Below are 19,086 nucleotides of genomic sequence, written 5' to 3'. Positions count from 1 at the left end.
GTAACAATCAATAGTCAAACTACAACAAGGTACATATGTTCGTAGTTTGACAGTGAAAATTAATAATTACATTTACTGGACCATTAAAAAAATTAACAGCTTTGGATGAATAATGAAATGTAAATACTGCTACGAGAAGTGAAATCTAAAACTATTCAGAACTATGAGAAATGACGCTCATATGACTGGGTATCCCATTGTTTATAATTTGCAAGAGATCGCGCTGTTGAAATACAGGAAGTCGTTGAAGTCTTTTTTTATGACATTATATGTAATAGACTTTCTATCTCGAACAACTATAGTGATTTTTAAATAAAATATTATTTTGCGACAAATCTAGCCTTGTATTGAAATTTAAAAATATGTATATTTCCCTAATAACATCATTTGATTAACGTGGAAGTAACGCCAAGCCGGGTGACTTCCATTTCCTTCCGCTTGGGTATTGGTGATACGAAGTGCGTTTGGTTCTGATTTAACGATTTGTTAAGTGGAAATTGTCACGGAAGTAAGTAATTTTTCGATAGTGCAGTTTTTGGGATTTATTAAATGTGGTATAACAGTGTGAAAACGATGTAGTAGTGTCTACTTATAACGAAATTGTCGTTTTCCGCTTTATTGGATGATATATGGATTATGTGTGCCTCATCTGTTAAGCCTTACGAAAATATTTATAAGAGGAATATATATTACTAAACGTTTAAGCTAGTTTTTTAAATAAATAAATATTTGTTGGTTTGTTTGCACCTGGAAATGATTGAAATAGTACAAATGTCTCAGCAGGAAAATTATCAATTTACATTATTGTGAGAATAAAATCGATATTACATGACATATATTTGTCGAAAAAGTAAATGAATTAGTGCATTATTCTGAATGTGGAAGTGTGTATGTTGCAAAGAGTGACGAGTAGCCGGCATTTGCAATTTGTTTTTAGATCTCATCGTATGAAATATTTACTGCCAAGAGAGGATAAAAAACGGAACAACGCAACACTTCGTTAATGATTCTCATAAGGTCAATAACGTATAAATAAAAAATAAAAAGGAAGGTATTAAGCAGTGTTGCTTCGATAACTAAGTACTTGTAGAACTGTAGCAGAAATAGGGCGTGACATTTGTTATTCATTTATTTTTGTATGAACATATTATTCTACATGAAACGTAGTGAAAAGCAGATAAATTGTAATGCATGCAGTTGCACACTAGATTTACACGTTCTGAAACTACTAACATTGATAGTACATCAGGTGATAGCGTTCAGCCTATGCCTAATTGCAGTAGAACAAAGAACATAACCGTAGAATTCTGTGGTCAGTAATTTGTGAGAATGGCAAAAGTATGATTTTTGGGTGAAAATTACGAGTAAAGGCAATGCTGCTATTTGTGTGTTTGGTGAAACAGTGTTGGCAGCCCATTCCTTGGGTTATGACAACAGTGCTAGGCTACTGGTTTTAACCAGCAGGTGAAAGAAAAACAGGCACGTGTCATGTCTCTTAGCAATGAATTGGAGCTAGTCTGTCATGTCCTAATCATATCATGAGCTTGTGTAATATTACAGCTAAGAAGCAATGCATTTAGTTAAGCGATACGAATGTTGACAGTGCTTGCTATGAGGTTGTTTGGGGATGCAAGGGGGTGTGTCAGCAGCGAGTTGCAGGTAGTCGGTGAGGTAACATCAGGAAGACAGTGTTTGTTTTGTAGCAGTAGTGGAAATAATTATCAAATCATGATTTTTTTTGGGGGGGGGGTCTTAATAACTTAGGTAAATAAGATAATTGCTGTAACAATAAATGTGTTGATGTGATATGTAGTCATAGTAATGTGATAGCTTACTTGACTTGTCCAATCACTGTCTTACGAATAACACTTGAATTGTTTAGGAAACATAGCACAACTGCTTGTCATAGTAACACATATGTTGATTCCACCAACTTGAAACCGATTATCACTTTTTAACCTAACCTCGGGTGATGCTATCAGCAAGTCTGCCAACACGGTGTTTATTATAAACAAATAGTACCTGAAAAATAGCAAAGCTGTGGTTTGAAAATCTAAGTAAACTGCAATTAGTTTGTGAGGAACATTGAATGATTTTAATTTTGGCATGCCATTCTTTGTGCTGTTTAGGAGAAGTGTCTTGGCTGGCAATACCACTGTTTTCAACTTCAGCTGATTTCTATTGTGCCCATATTTACACTTTGTGCCCTTTTTATGTTTTGACTTTATTCCTGATTTGGTAAATAGTCTGATGTAGCCTAGCAAATAATGTTACACACGCACACTGATTTTCATTGAGTAGAATGTGCACTGGATCTTTGTGGTTTTATAAGATTCATTTAATTTACCTTGCTGCCCATTTATTATTCATTCTGGGTAATCTTTTAATTCTGTACTGTCTCTCCCCCCCGCCCCCTCTCTCCTGGGGGTGGGGGTGTTTGGACGTTGTATACTGTAATATCCACTTGGATAGTTTAAATATTGTCACCTCTCTCACTCAAAACAACAATCTATAGTTATAATGGCAATTGGTGTCGCCAAGATAATGGAACGTGTAGTTTCCCGCAATGTGACAGGATACATTATTATTTGGGCTGGGTTCACATTATGCTGGGTTAAACTCTGCTACAAAATACGAAGTTTTGTGTATGCAGAGGACATTTGCTGCTTTTGAACATTCATTTTTCCTTCTCCATGTGTTACTGGTTATAGGCAGTACTAGAATTAGATAAGTTGAGTGTTACCTGTGATGCTAAATTTTTAGTTTCCCATGCTGTTGTTTATTATCAACATTTTATCAGATGTAAACAGACTTAACAATTTTGTTTTTTATTTATTATGCCTCAGTAAAACTTGCAGGATGCCTCTTAATTTTTACAGATTGGCCATGTTGCATTAAAATAGCTTCATATAATTTTGGTGAAATATTTTATGTCTCATTCAGTAAAAAGTTTTTCCTCTTCAAATGCATAAATTTCTTTTATTTCCAGGTTGAAGGTTGGCTAATTATTAGGGCATCTCAGAGTGGCAGAAGTGATTGAATAAAGTGCTGCAGACAGTATTGTTGGATTGTGGTGCTCTGTGCATTTGAGAACTAATTGGTGCACTCATGCCCTCTCGTTCACCGTCGCGGCAGCCCAGTGCAAGCACATCACGTGCTTCACGCCGCTCACCTAGCTCTTTTCGAAGTCGAGGTACAGGTCGCTCATCTCCATCCGAAAAACGACGGCGTGTTGAGCCACAGCCGGGAAGCTCCCGTCATGGGGTATCTCCACCCACATCTCGTTCCCGGGAACGCAGGGAGTTCAGACCATCTCCTGAGCTTGGGCACAGGTAAAACTATTGTTAAGTTTTGTCTCAATTCTCTGCTGAATTTTTCGCTAATTGATGATAATTATTTCAGTTCTCAATCCATTGTCACTTTACTTAGTGTACAGAATGTGGTTGTGCAATCATTTCCATATCAAAATTGGATGTGTGGCGAAGGAAACATTATTTATAACTATATGTGGACTGAAAGTAGTTATTACCAGTTAAAATTTGTCCATAAAACTGAAATGTCTAGCTTGTTTAACAAATAGAATTGGAAATGATGAATTACTTCGGCACGAGAAGTAAATACACGTGTCAGTTCATTTGAAATAAGCCAGTGGTTTAGGTTCTTTATACCTCAGATTTTGATAATTTTTTTGTACATCTGTAGTAATAGTTTATAACAGAGGGAAACGTTCCACGTGGAAAAAATATATCTAAAAAGAAAGAAAGTGATGAGACTTACCAAACAAAAGCGCTGGCAGTTCGATACACACAAACAAACACAATATCGACCTGCCAGCGCTTTTGTTTGGTAAGTCTCATCACTTTCTTTCTTTTTAGATGTAGTAATAGTTTGCATGAAAAAAAATTTTGGTGTTTAATTTTAGAGTTATTGGTTTTTAAAATTTCCAAAATTTTTGTTACAGTTTGAAACTCTAGTCACTGCAACTCAGTTTATATCAGTGCTGAATTTTTCCAGATTAAATTATTTTTTAATTTTGAAAATTTCAAAATCGGAATTTCTTTTTGTTTTGAGAAAATAATAAATAAATGTTATGTTGTACATTATTTGTTAACCCTTAACTGCCCGAATTTTTCAAAATTTGATATTTAAATTTATTTTCAATTTTTTGACTTTTTGTGCATCTAAGTAGTGCATATAAGCTATTATTTGACTCTTCTCTGCCTTAGTTTGTCTGTAACATAATGTGTCCATATGGATACGCTGGGCACTCAGATGCATATTTGAAATATTTTCTGTGATATTGAAATACATTTGAAGATATGTTTTATTAATCAGATTTTTAATACAAGTAAGTCAAAATTTGAACAAAATAATTCTTACAAACCAATTTATAACAGCATACACAAAATAATTCACAATCATTTGTTTTACTGACTTCAAAGCATTCTAGACACAGTCCTACATCACATTTCCCACATTTTGAGTCAACTGCTGATTATTTCTGTTTGCAGTGCAAACCTACACATCTTCTCTTCCTCTCAGTTTTCTTGATGTAGTGCTTTATACCATCATATCTAATATCACTTGGAACATGCGATTTGTATCCACACATAGGACTGATAGGCAGCCGACCTGCTCCTTTTACGGGATTCATATATCTTTTAGGTAAACTTGTACAATTTCTCTTCTGAATTCAGGTTGAGTAGTCCTAGCTCCCGTTCCTTTCTTCAGCTGCCATGCATTATGTACAGATACATCAATCAACCAAGAAAGTAAAGCCCAATACCACTTCTTGTTTCGATTATTCTGCACATGGCAATGTTTTCATCCATCCTATCCACTCCTCCCATGTGTTTATTATAGGCTGTGATAATTTGAGGACTACTTCTCCTTTGCGGAATATCTTTTTACAAGTGATGTTTAAATCATTACATACAATAAATGATCAAATATTTCTACTTTTAAATAACAGTGGGCAGAGATAACAATTGGTAAGACTTATAATTCTTAAAATTAACGGTACATTTGTTGTACTACACTTGCGTACAGTATACACATAATAATGTTTCTCCATGTATACAGATTTAAAACTTCAGTTGTAACTACTTGCCAGCTGCTGATGCTGTGCTGTAAGTTCAGCCATATGTCTTCCTGCTGTACTTCCAGCATCACATGTCGAGAATGCTCATCACATCCCAATACTCCATGTGCCCCACCTCCCAATGTGTCAGCTGTGGAGAGCACCATTCACCTTGCTAGCCATACTGCAGGATTCTCCAGAAAGAAAGGAAAAAATCATGGAGCACAATATTTCATTGCATAGGTGCACCTGGTTGACAGTGGCCCTTAATTTACTGCTCTGTCCTTCTTTGGCTGCCCTGCGACTTCATCTTTGTTTACCAGACTCGTTATCATTAATTTTAGCAGACAATGCCACCGGTGCCTTCATCTTGGTCTTTGAGGGTGATACATTGCCTGAGAAGGTGAAGGTGATGGTCTGCCACTGTGATATAAAGCCCTGGACCGACTGACCTAAGCACATGTTGTGTGTTCTACCAGACACTTTGTGAATTCCATTGGAGTTACTTTTCATATTACTTTCTTTGCAGGACCCAAGACAATAAACAAGTGAATAAGAGTTTTGTTAAGTGTAGATCTGATTTCATCCTTAGGGGTGAGTTTTATCATTCGATCTGAGTTTTAGCGCATGTCCTTTGTCCCTCTATGTCCCCCACCCTAGTGCTTTTAGGGTGGAGGTTTTAATGCATTGCAGGGTGGCTGGCTTTTCCTTTTTATTTTCGTGGTCGGCCAGCCACTGTAATCTGCTTCCTTGTTTTACTCTCTTGTAACTGTTTCTTGCATCTCTGTTGTTTTCTTGTCTTCTTTTGTGCCTTTTAGTGTTTGTTGCTTTTTGTTTGTTCTTATGGTTTTTCCTTTCTTTCCGTTTTGTGTTACATGTCTCGTCTGCTTTATTCTCACACTTGTGGCATTGTTTTATTAGGAACAAGGGACGGATGGCCTCGTAGTTTGGTCTCTTCCTCCCTCTTTTAAACCAACCAACCAACCAACCAACCAAGTTACGCAAATACTCTATATAGGACTGAATATCCATGTGCGTGAAGTATCTGTACAAGCCAACAGATTGTCTATAAGTTGTGGATTAAAGAATCTTCTATAGAATTTCAGATAGATACCACTCAGAATAATGTATAGTAGAACGGGAAAGATAAATTGAGGATCTGGTAGGTGACAGTTTGGCTTAGAAAAGATAAAGGTTTCGAGGAGACAGTTCTGACACTGTGCTTAATAATAGGTGCAAGACTTGGAAAAATCAAGACACATTCATAGGATTGGTTGACCTAAAAAGAGAGTGACAGTTTAGAGGACGAAGATATCAGAAATTCACAAAAAAAACTGTCATAAGTTGTAGGAAATGACTGGTAATACAAATATGTACAAGAACCAAGAGGCAACAATAACAATGGAAGACCAAGAACGAAGTGCGTGGATTTGAAAGGTTTAAGAAAGTGATGATGTCTTTTGCCCCAGCTTTGCAGTCTATACATCGAAGAAGAAACAAAGGAAATTAAAGTTTCAGAAGCGGGACTAAAATACAAGGTGAAATGTCATAAATGATCAGATTTTGCTGATTAGATTGTTATTTTCATAGTGAAGAAGAATTGTAGGACCTTTCAAACGGAATGAAAAAGCCTAATGAGCACATACTATGGATTATGAGTAAATCAAAGGAAGGCAAAAGTAATGAGGAGGAGTAACATAAATGAGGTCAGAGAAAAATGTAGCATCAAAATTGAGGACCATGATATAGACAAGATAGAATAATTCTGCTACCTTGCAAGCAAAATAATATGACAGATGAAGCAAGAGGAGGTGAAAAACAGACCAGCATAAGAAGGGAGAGCATTCCTGGTGATGATGATGTCTGCTAGTATAAAACACTGACCTTAATTTGAGGAAGAAATTTATGAGAATATATATGAGCACAAAATTGTAAGGAAGTATGTCATGGATTATGGAAAAACTGGAAAAGAAGAGAGTGGAAGTGTTAGAGAAGTGGTACTGTAGAAGAATGTAGAAAATTAGGTGAACTGACAAGATAAGGAATGAGGTTCTTTGCTGAGTCGTTGAGGATCAGAACGTGAAAAACATTGACAAGGAGGAGGGCAGGATGATAGAACGTTCTTTAGGATGACAAGGAATAACTCCTATGATACTTCAGGGAGGTGTAGAGAGTAAAAACTGTAGACACTCCGTCTTCAGGCCACTAGTGGCCTACCGGGACCATCCGACCGCTGTGTCATCCTCGGTGGAGGATCGGGATAGGATGGGCATGGGGTCAGCACACCGCTCTCCTGGTCGTAAGATGGTATTCTTGACCAAAGCTGCTACTATTCGGTCGAGTAGCTCCTCAATTGGCATCACGAGGCTGAGTGCACCCCGAAAAATGGCAACAGTGCATGGCTGCCTGGATGGTCACCCATCCACGTACCGACCACACCTGACAACGCTTAACTTCAGTAATCTCACGGGAACCGGTGCATCCACTGCGGCAAGGCTGGGTGTGAGTGCTACTTTGGGATGAAGAGGATGGCATGGGAGAGCAATTTGTGGTGGATCTCATTAAACCACTCTGAAGACTAACAAAATAAACAAATATCTAGCAATTTTTCTTGTTTTCTTCTTTGGACAAAGTGTGGGCTGACACTATTTTCTCTTCCTTCTGTATAATCGATCTCTGTGTCGTACTAAGTGCAGTCGTGCTCAGATTGTTTGAGCGTATAGCTGTGTTACATATGCCGATGCAGATACTGTTTCACTTTTGCTTGATTTTTTTTGTCTGTCAGTATAAGCTTAGACACTATAGAGGGCATGATCATGACATAATGGAATGCTGAAACTTGTTGCCCTGGAAAAAAAAAATTAGGCATGAAAATACAGCTGTCGGTTTATTTATTGCAAGTTATATATTTTATAATAATTTTCACCTGTTTGATATTTTGAAAGATGTGAGAAACTTTCAGTTGATTGGATAGATTTTGGCAAAATTTAGATAGTCAAAAATTGAGATGCAGTTTTCAGCAATGTTCAGCATCATGAAGTAGGAGGTACTATGAAAAAGGCGCCTCTGTGTGAATTATTTGAGGGAGAGGTTGGGAGCGGTATACTTCAGAGCACCCTTCATTGATGTACACAATGAGGAATTACTTTCTAGGTATTTAAATACAAATGACATTATGAAAAGAAACAAAGTATATTTTGGTGATGTTCACTGTGTTGTTAATTGGAATATAGGAGACAGCATAACTTTTCTCAAATTTAATTTGTTATTTCTCATTACATTTCCTGTGAGGAACAAATGTAGGTACACAAAATCAAATGTGCAGTAGCTGTTTTGCACTTCTCAGAATAATGGTGTAAAGTCAAGTACCTCAGACTTAGGAAACTGTATTTGAAATGAGATGGATGTTCTGTAGCATGCACATAATTGAAATAGGAGAAACTGAAAAACAAAAGGGGTGAAGGAGGAATACAGCAGAAATGAAACAAGATGGGTTATATGAATAGACTGAAAAAGGGTGATATCAAGAAATTCAGGTGAAATTTTGTGTTACTGCAAGAAAAGTATAAAACAATTGGCTAAGAAAACGGAGTGCACAAAAGGTTAGCAGTGTGGTGTGACTGCCAACAAATAACATAGTAGCAGCTAGGGGGGATTGTGCTTTATTCTGACTGTAGTGAACTCAAGATATTGAATTAACAACCAATATATATTAGCTATATGTGTTGACATTTGGAAATGGAAAGTTGGATAAAATCTGAGACAAATTTGTTTGAATCAGCTTTTGATGGCTGTGGCGTGAAGTGTTGCCAGACTTGCCCATCAAAGACAGAGATCCCTCATTTAGCAATGTTTCGGTACAATGCTTTAAAGTAACAGAAAATGTTTGTCATAATGTTAAGCTGTGTAAAACCATTCTAGGGACTGAGGAAAACAACGGCAACAACACTGTTGATTAACAGCATTGTTAGATGAAACTTCTTGGCAGATTGAAACTTTGTTCCGGTCCGGGCCTCGAGCTCAGGACATTGCCTTTCGCAGCGAGTGCTCTACCAACAGAGCTACTCAAGCACGACTTATGACCTGTCCTCACAGTTTCAAGTCAGTGCACATACCACTGCAGAGCAAAAAATTTCATTCTGGAAATGTCCCCCAGGCTGTGGCTGAGCCATGTCTCTGCAATATCCTTTCTTCCAGGATTACTAGTCTTGGAAGTTTTGCTGGAGACCTGCAAGTTTGGCAGGTGAGGTACTGGGAGAAGTAAGCTATGAGGACGTGTTGCGACTTGTGCTTGGGTAGCTCAGTTGGTAGAGCACTTGCCTGCATAAGGCAAAGCTTTGAGTTGGAGTCTCGGTCCAGCGCACAGTTTTAATCTGCGAGGAAGTTTTGTATCAGCAGAATGAAAATTTTATTCTAGCATTCTTAGATTTCTGTTAACTATTTCTGCCTAGTTTAAGTGGGAGTGGAAGGAGGAGGTGTATCACCGAATGTTCTTGATTATAATTAAATTTTTGTGTATTTGATGATAATTTTACTAAGCATTAAATAAGGTAAATACAAGATAATCTATTAAAAACACAGTTGATCTTCGTTTGAAAACATGTCTTGAACTTGCTCAACATGTAGCATATTTTTCACTGAGAAAGTGTATTATATTTGTAAACCAGTTGACATACATCACACCATAGTAAGAAGTCATAATTTTGACTAACCAACCAGTGAAGAGTGAACGTAATGTAATTCATTTGACTGTCACCAATTGCTTGAATTTCAGTAGCGAAGTCCCAGAGTTTCCCATGAGACATCGGAGTCGCTCTCCACCAATGCGTGGATCCAAAGTACGTTCATTTTCGCCAGTGCCACCATCAAAGAGAAAAATGTCTCCTTCATCCAAGAGGGAGCGTGTACCTCGAGATGTAGACAGAGAGCGTTCTGGTCGTATGCCCTCAAGGAAACGTACTAGGTAAAAAAAATTAATTTTAATGCATGGCGTGGAATAATTTTAAGACATCGTTCAGCTTCTTAGCGATGTGATCAACTTCATAGAAGCATACCATTGTTAAAGTTCATTCTTGGTCTACCAATATCGCATGTATGTATGAAAGCTTCATTCTGGAAGCACCAGAAAGGTAACTAAGTGACATAATGAAGAAGGCCGCTGTGGGGTTTGGAGAATAAGGGAGAAGTACTGCCAGAATTGAAGCTGTCAGGATGGGTTGCTCATGCCTGGGTAGTGCAGTTGGTAAGAAAGTTAGCCACTATGGACAATGTTCTGGGTCCAAGATCTTATCAGTTTTCTAATATGCCACGAAGTTTCATTAACAATGTTTAGACAGGAAGAACAAGTTTATTATAAACCAAAACGTGTGCAATGGTATATATTGCAGTTTTCCACAGTTTCCTGTCTTTTTCCATTCTTCAGATAAACTCGTGTGGAAAGTTCTTTGGTGGACAGTTGGATCATCCTGGTAGTCATACACAATATTTCAGCTAGAGACTGATTTCTCATTAGTGAGATATTTTGGGATGATTTTCATAGTTCGGAGCATGCTCATTTTATCCCTGTTAGTGTTTTTCTCTTCACCATGGGTTTGCAGTCTTTGTGTTGTGCTGTCTTTTATTGAAGTGTACCAACTCTCTGACCTTGTATGTAATGTCGAACATTGTGTTCTAGATATGGCCTTCACCGTTATTTAATGAAGTCCTCAGACTGTCAGATCTTCCGATCTGCAGCAAAATTTGTGGGGGGGAAACAAATACAACTAGCAGGTAGTCTACAGCTTAAAACAATAAAATAGACCGTAATGTTTGTATTACTGACACATGTGCATATGTGCACTTTAAATATGAGGCATACATGTTTTAATAAAAACTTGCTCTAATATACTGGAGCCGTAGTGGCATCATCAAATGCTAAACACAAAATCAGCGCCAGGAATTGTCGAACGTATATAAATAATAGTATACACAAGTCATCTTGTCAGCAGCTCTGCTATTCAAAACAAACTACTGTACAGTAACCACAAAATGTTTATGTTGCAAGTTTCATCAGATGTTGCTACTGTAATTATACATGTATTCTTAAACGATAATTATACGATGTAAAATAAAGGGGATACAATCAGTTAAGTCTGTAATGGGCTGATAATGCATAAGAGGCGTTACAGTAATAAAAAGCTGTGAAATGAAACAGGACAAAAGTTAGATTGTTAAAATGGAAAGAGTTAACAAACAGTAATTGAAATATGCTCAAATGGTGATATTGTAGGTAATGACGTAAATAATAAACAGCTTTCTGAGTATACAGAATAGCTTTCTGAGTATACAGAATAATATAAAAATTAATGTATAAGTCCATTGCAGACTTTACTGATCGTATCCCCCTTCATTTCACATGGTACAATTATCACTGAAGAATATGTGTACACCTACTGTAACGACTTCTAGTGAACTTGAAACACAAACATTTTGTGGCTACTGTACAGCAGTTTGTTTTGAACAGTAGTGCTGCTGGCAAGATGGCACTTCTGTATACTATTATTTATATGTTTGACAATGCTGGCACTGATGTTTTTGTAAAATAGGTACCGTATTTACTCGAATCTAAGCCGCACTTTTTTTCCGGTTTTTGTAATCCAAAAAACCGCCTGCGGCTTAGAATCGAGTGCAAAGTAAGCGGAAGTTCTGAAAAATGTTGGTAGGTGCAGCCACAACTAACTTCTGCCGTCGAATACATGTAGCGCTACACAGGCATGCTTTGCAGCCACAAAGATAAATAGTGGCGCCAAAACCCCTGCGTCAGTAAATAAATTTTTTTTAAAAAAAGTTGGAAGACGAGCTTTTTCCTCCGCCCCGAGTTTCGACCACTGCATTTTCATACATTATCTCTCGAAGTAAATACAAATTCCGTATTGTTCATCTTCGAATGTTGTACCGTTTCAATGTACTACGAAAATCCGACTGGCAAAACTGTTTGGGATGTTTGTCAATATGGCCAACTCTACGTTCTGAATTTTTTCCTACCTGTGAGAAGAGATGGTTGCTAATAGGAACTTTCATGAATTGTGAATCACATGCAATATTCTCTTCACCATAAGAATAATACGAATATAAACATTTTGCTATGTATTCTTTCGTGTTTGCTGCTATCTCATTTAAATCCTGTCTGCCGAATAAACTACGAAACTAGAGTGAGACAACAGCAAACGCGGAAGAACATACATATCACGTCATGTTTATATTCGTATTATTCTTATGCGTAATAGTGATACAGTCAGAAATGAAGCACAGCAAGTGACTAGATTTTTAAATCTAAGATGACTAATTTCTGTGCAGAATGTAATGTACTAAAGAGGCGTCTGCAAAGATTTTCAAACGGAGAAAATTTTTCGCTTAACTCTCGTTCAGAACATTTTCAATCATACGCAGTCCATTATTTGGTTCTTGTTGATCATTATCAAAGAAAAGAAGCACTGTAACAAACAACAAATAGCAGTCTCTTGCCATTATTTCGCTAATGAGACGATTCCTCTCTCTCTCTCCTCTCTTTTTTTTAATTGTAAGCGGCGGTAGCACGCACAAAAGCAAGCCATGCCGCGAGCGGCGACAGGCCGTATACACTCATCAGAATGCGAGAAACAATGCATGACACAGTACAGTAATGCATCTTCAGCTTAGAGTGACGTAAACACCTATAACATAGAAAACGGTGCTTAGCAGATCAAAGAAAAATAAGCAATCAATTCAAACCAGACGAAGCACATGAATAAGTAAGGGTACCCGTATAAATACGGACGGACCGCCAGACGCATAGCAATGGCTACCTGGTAAAGCTTAACTGCTAAGCTTACGACTGGAACCAAACTACTGTAGCTGTATCGTCATTCATTCGACCTAAATTGTGTCTCATATTACAATGGACCAACATTGTTTCGATTTGGAGGTGCGGCCTAAAACTTTTCTCTCTCCTTGAATTTCGAGTCTCAAATTTCAGGTGCGGCTTAGATTTGGGAATTTTTTTTTCCATGATTTCGAGTCTCATTTTTCAGGTGCGGCTTAGAATCGAGTGCGGCTTAGATTCGAGTAAATACGGTATGCCTCATCATACTTAAAGCGCACAAATGGACTTGTAGGTCAGTAATACTTTTAATCATGGTCTGTTTTATTACTTTAAGCCGTAGACAATCTGCTAGTTGTATTTGAGTTTTTTCCCATATATTGCTGCAGATGTGGAGCTAGTCATTATAGACCAAATCGGGTAGTCGGATGACAAAAAAATTCCTCTGTGCTCCCTGGTGCAATATAATGTCAAACCTTGTTTCAAATTTGGTTAGCAACTTTTTAAGAATGTCTATATACTCTCCAAGCAGAATGTCCTCATGGTACGGTGGTTATCATCCTTTTACTAATGAGATGTAGGTTGGAGTCAGATTCCCATTGATTTCTGTTGATTTTTTTCTGGTGGGAAGGTCTGGTAGCAGATCCACTCATCCTTGTAAGGCCAAATGAGAAACTACTTAAATATAAAGTTGATGAAGGTGACCTATAACTCAATGAAGATGTGTCACATTGAAAGCCCTGTACCAGACTGGGTCACCATAGATGGTATTATGGCAGTGGAAGGTGAACCATTTTCTTTCAAAATCTTGTCATTTGAATAAGTAGTAGGAGGCTAGTGCTACTTAATTAATGCCAGAAGTTTGGCTTTCCTTATCTCTACACTTTTTAAAAATCATCTTTTGACCATTTATAGTCTGAAGTTTTGCAGAAATGAACGCAGAACAAAATTTGTACCACTTGATGCCTGCACGGATGGCAATGAAACATTGGCCATACACTTCTGTTTGGCAGTACTTCTAGCACACTGTCAAAATGTCATTATTTGTTCATAGTGCAGTGTGTATGAACCCAATGACAACTATAATTCTGATGCTTCATTTCTTTCTGAAAATCTAATTTATTGTGCTGTCTTAGCATGTACAGTATATCCTTTCATTCACGTAAGACGAGCTGTCTATTCTGGCACCTTTTGAAACTAAATCCAGTAAACGGAACAGTGTTTTCAGAGTTTATTAGCTAGTCTGGAAGTGCACTTCTATGCAACAAAAGCTGAAGTTTCTGCAAAAATTGTATTTCTGTATATTGTGATATCACCAGACCATTGACTTGCTGATCCTTGTGTTTGTCAGCATTTCCTTGCAAACTCCATTGCCTTCTCAGTCAGAACTATCTCACCATTCTTCTTCTCATTGTCGGTGATGTTAACATCCAGTGTGTGTAAACCAGCTCTCTCTCTCTCTCTCTCTCTCTCTCTCTCAGCTGACTACTTTGTGCCAGCACCACAGTCTAGAACCTTTGTGGCAAATTAACTGTGAGCTGAAATGGGACTTGAACAGTTTCAAGTAGTGTAATCATCACAGCATCTTGCACTGCCCAGTATTGAGTGACAAAAGGCAGTTTGAGGAACCATCCGTCTTAGAAACAGTTCAGATGTACTGAGAGCATTAAGGAACTAGCAGTGTTAGTAGTTGCTTTTAGTAATGGCAAAATTCATGGTGGGTGTTTTGACGGAGTTCATAATTAATTCTGCTTACTGCATGGAAACAAAAGAATAAAAATAATGTTATAGAAACACTAATACCTCATAATATTAACATTTATTTCCTTGAGAAAACATGGAGAACAAGGAGTGAGTTTTTCTATGTTAAAAGGGCTGGCTATTTTGATGTTGCAATTTTCATAAAAGTGATTTTGAGGACTTCTATTTGTCTTCTTGTTTATGCATGCTATAGGCCTTTTTGTCTTTACATTGCAAAATGTAAATTACATTTTGCATCCAAATCGTGGAACATCCAGGATGGAATAACAACTATATCGAAAGGATACATTGCTACTTGACACATAGAGGAGGCATTGACTCGCAGACATGCACAGCGAAAGGGAATAATATAAATATTTCAGCTCAGAAATAAAAAACCCTGTCACATTCGCACAAGAGTGGTGCACATACCCATAGTCAATGTCTCCAAGCGCTAAGACCATCAGGCCTTGTTTTGTAATATTGGCAGAGGGGAACATTTTTAGGAGAACTATGAACTGCTCATTCAGTCTTTGCAAAGTGTTACAAAACGTAATACAATATCAGTTACAGGCTGATGAGTGACAAAATTACAGAAACCTTTAACATTACCTGGTAAACTCGGTAAGTACAGTCTATTGTCAGAACAGCAGGGTTGTTTATCAATCACTGTGTTTAGGTGCGTTCTCAAATATGGTTTTCTATAAATCAGTTTCTCAATTCCACTTCTGATTGACAATGTCTCCAGTTCAATACCGATTCTGAAAACTCATTCCTGGTTGCTGTATTTCAGCTTCCACAATTGGTTTTCATTCCACGTGAACACTACACTCCATTAAAGTTATGAAAAGAGTGTCAGGTAGGCACCTGCTTTTGAAAATGTTGCTTAATACGGATGAAATCATTCTTGTTGAGAAGTGAAAGAAAGAAAGAAAGAAAGAAAGAAAGAAATATTGTTCAGACCATGAAATTATTAATTTTCTGCATTTAATGGATGAGAAGCACTATTTGAACTTATTAAATATAAAGGTACACACACATGCTGCTATATTTACGGACTTAGAAAAAATGAATTTAATATTCTGCTTAGCTTGCTGATTTTCAAGTTGCTGTACTCGTGGTGGCAAAGGTTGTCATACACACTCAGTGGCTGGTGACATAGTACATGCTTATTCCGTCTACAGGATTAGGGATGTATCTGTACTCAATATGAAATGTTTTAGCCTCTCCAGGTCTCCAAAATATTTCATAAGTGATCACTTTAAACTTTTCTGCACAACATACATGGTCATCTGGGTGGATGTAATATGTTAATTGACATGAATAAGAGTTTTAATCCCCCCCACTCCCCGAACACTCTCATCATTCTTTTCCTTAAGAGTGTGTATGTTGTACTTTGGTCTACTGACCTAACTTGGCAAATGTTAGGTTTTCTCTTTGTTTTCATTTTTGACAGTTTTTAGTTTACTTTCCATTGTCAAGGTGTATTTTCGAAATTGTACAAATAAAATTGGTTTATTTGATTACGTACATGTTATTGAATTATTACTGCTTGTATTATGGAAGACTCCTATACATTGGTTACCCTGGGAATATGAAGGACTCAGAAACGCCAGTCAGTGTATAAGGTCAAACAGTGAATTTGCATCAAGACTTCAAATAACTACAGATGGAAAGACAGCTTTTATGAATGCGAAACTAACTGAAAAAGCAGTTTAGTGACCTCCGTGCTCAAAATGCTACATATAATGACATTAAGTTCTTCCCACAAGTGGCGAGACAGACTGCAAATATGACAGACAATTGACCTGCCGAAACCAGTGTAATTTCCATGCTATGAATGCAAGTACAAATTCTGAAATACCTACCGGAGAAACCAGACTGTGTTTTACTATCTTAGAATTGGTGTTTACGGGAACCTACGTTACTATTAATACCACAAAATTTGCTGCGGCACTGCAAAAGCCACCATTAAGCTAATGACAGAAATTTGTGGGGCCCAACATTAAAATTAGACTGTTGCCAAGGTTGAGAATGAATGGAGTATGTCAACAGTGCAAAGTTGGCAGACATGAATACGAACTAGTGGGAGGAGTTCCAGAAGCAACAGGCAGTTTCTCTCGGGTACACAGAGATCTTGTGGGCCATTCCCACTATCAGAGGGGTAGACACACACACACACACACACACACACACACACACACACACACACACAGATAAAAAAAAATCGCAGCACTAAAAAATAATTAATGTAGGAATGAAATTTCGGGACATACATTTATCTAGATAACATATTTAAGTGATTAACATTGCAAGATAACAGGTTATTGTAAGTGTGTGGTAAGCCATTGCATATGTGAAATGCTGGTATATTAATTACCGATGTAACCACCAGAATGTTGAAATCAAGCATGCAAATGTGTATGCATTGTGCTGTACGGATGACGAACCTTCATCTCCATCTACATCGATACTCTGCATGCCACCGTACAGTGCGGGGCGGAGAGTATCCTGCACCACTACTTGTCATTTTCTTTTCTGTTCCATTCGCAAATAGTGGGAGGGAAAAACTTGTCTATATGTGTCCGTATGAGCCCTAATTTCTTTTATCTTATCTTCGTGGTCCTTAAGCACAATGTATTGTGGCAGCAGTAAAATCGTTCAGCAGTCAGCTTCAGATGCTGATTCTCTAAATTTTCTCAATAGTGTTTCTCGAAAAGAATGTCGCCTTCCCTCCTGGGATTCCCATTTGAGTTCCCGAAGCATCTCTTACGTTTTGTTCGAACCTACTGGTTACAAACGTAGCAGCTTGCCTCTGAACTGCTCTGATGTCTTCCTTCAATCCAACCTGGTATGGGTCCTAAACATTCAAGCAATACTCAAAGAGTTGGTCGCACCAGCTTCCTACAGGCAGTCTTCTTTACAGGTGAACCACACTTTCAAAAATTCTGCCAGTAAACTGAGGTTGGACATTCACCTTCTTTACTGCAGATCTCACGTGCTCTTTCCACCCCACACCACTTTGCAGCTTTACACCTGGATATTTAAATGACTTGACTGTGTCAAGCAGGATGCTAGTTATAAGGTATCCAAGCATTACAGATTTTTCCTACACATCCACATTAGCTTACATTTTTATACAATTAGGGCTTAACTGCCATTCATCACATCGACTGGAAATTTTGTCTAAGTCATCTTGTATCTTCCTACTATTTGTAACAGTTTGTAGTGTCACTATGGTGCCAACTACTGCTCAAATTGCTGCTGCAGATGCAATACAGTGCACCACAGCCATATGCCGAATATGATGATCTCTCCCTTCTTGGTAGTGCCATGTGGCTGGCTGCACACTGATTTTCTCACGACCATACATTCTCGTGACCACTGCCAGCAGTCATGTATAATTCTACATCTACATGATTACTCGGCAATTCACATTTAAGTGCTTGGCAGAGGGTTCATCGAACCACAATCATACTATCTCCCTACCATTCCACTCCCGAACAGCGCGCGGGAAAAACGAACACCTAAACCTTTCTGTTCGAGCTCTGATTTCTCTTATTTTATTTTGATGATCATTCCTACCTATGTAGGTTGGGCTCAACAAAATATTTTCGCATTCGGAAGAGAAAGTTGGTGACTGAAGTTTCGTAAATAGATCTCGTTGCGACGAAAAACGTCTTTGCTTTAAACATTTTCTCACTCAACTCCCCATTCCAAGCCACTTCTCAGTATACTATGCTGTGGGTGGTCAAAAATGCACTTGAGCACAGGACACTTGTCGGTAGAGAGAAGTTTCTTGTCTGCACTGACGCTCTTAGTGCTCTGCAGGCTGTTCGGCAAATTTTCCCAGCAGGTAGGATAGTTCTGATGGTCCATGACACTATCCACCTTCTGCATAGGCAGAAGAAACAGTTGACCTTCCACTGGGTCCCTGGACATACAGGAATTGAAGAGAATGAAGTAGTTGAGAGACCAATGAAAGCCGCCTGCCAGAAAAATGCCACACCTTAACTTTACATCCCCTTGCAGTCTGTTGTGTCATGTGTGACGAAGTGGGTGTTGGCTGAGAGAGAGAACGGGAGTAGCTCTAAGTGGGTAACAAGCTGCAGTTGGTCAAACCTTTTATTCGCCCATGGTGCATGGCCTTCAGACTCCACAAAGGGACTTAGTAATCCTCACTCGGCTTCATATTTGCCACTGCCCATTGACACACTGATATTTTTTACAGGAAGAAGACCCTCCATAATGCAGTGTCAGGTCTACTGACTTGTTGTGGTCTTCAGTCCTGAGACTGGTTTGATGCAGCTCTCCATGCTAATCTATCCTGTGCAAGCTCCTTCATCTTCCAGTACCTACTGCAACCTACATCCTTCTGAATCTGCTTAGTGTATTCATCTCTTGGTCGCCCTCTATGATTTTTACCCTC

The 19,086-nt window shown here is 38.1% G+C and overlaps 1 protein-coding gene across 4 annotated transcripts in view; it reads left to right on the top strand.

Moving 5' to 3' along the window:
- Nucleotides 1–421: 421 nt before the first annotated feature.
- The window catches only part of LOC126235897 (serine/arginine repetitive matrix protein 1-like), a 137,110-nt gene continuing 118,445 nt past the window's right edge, over nt 422–19,086 (top strand). For 3 of the 4 annotated variants that reach the window (XM_049944839.1, XM_049944837.1, XM_049944840.1), the window contains exons 1-3: nt 422–508; nt 2,990–3,332; nt 9,855–10,043. In XM_049944839.1, the coding sequence (XP_049800796.1) occupies nt 3,109–3,332; nt 9,855–10,043 (413 nt within the window). In that variant the 5' untranslated portion in view covers nt 422–508; nt 2,990–3,108. The remainder of the gene's footprint in view (nt 509–2,989; nt 3,333–9,854; nt 10,044–19,086) is intronic. The other variant, XM_049944838.1, reaches the window with a different exon arrangement.

This window comes from Schistocerca nitens, chromosome 2 (genome assembly GCF_023898315.1).
Source record: "Schistocerca nitens isolate TAMUIC-IGC-003100 chromosome 2, iqSchNite1.1, whole genome shotgun sequence".
NCBI classification, from domain to species: Eukaryota; Metazoa; Arthropoda; class Insecta; order Orthoptera; family Acrididae; genus Schistocerca; species Schistocerca nitens.
The sequence above is the reverse complement of the archived record's forward strand: the minus strand, read 5'-3'. Positions and strand labels throughout refer to the sequence as shown.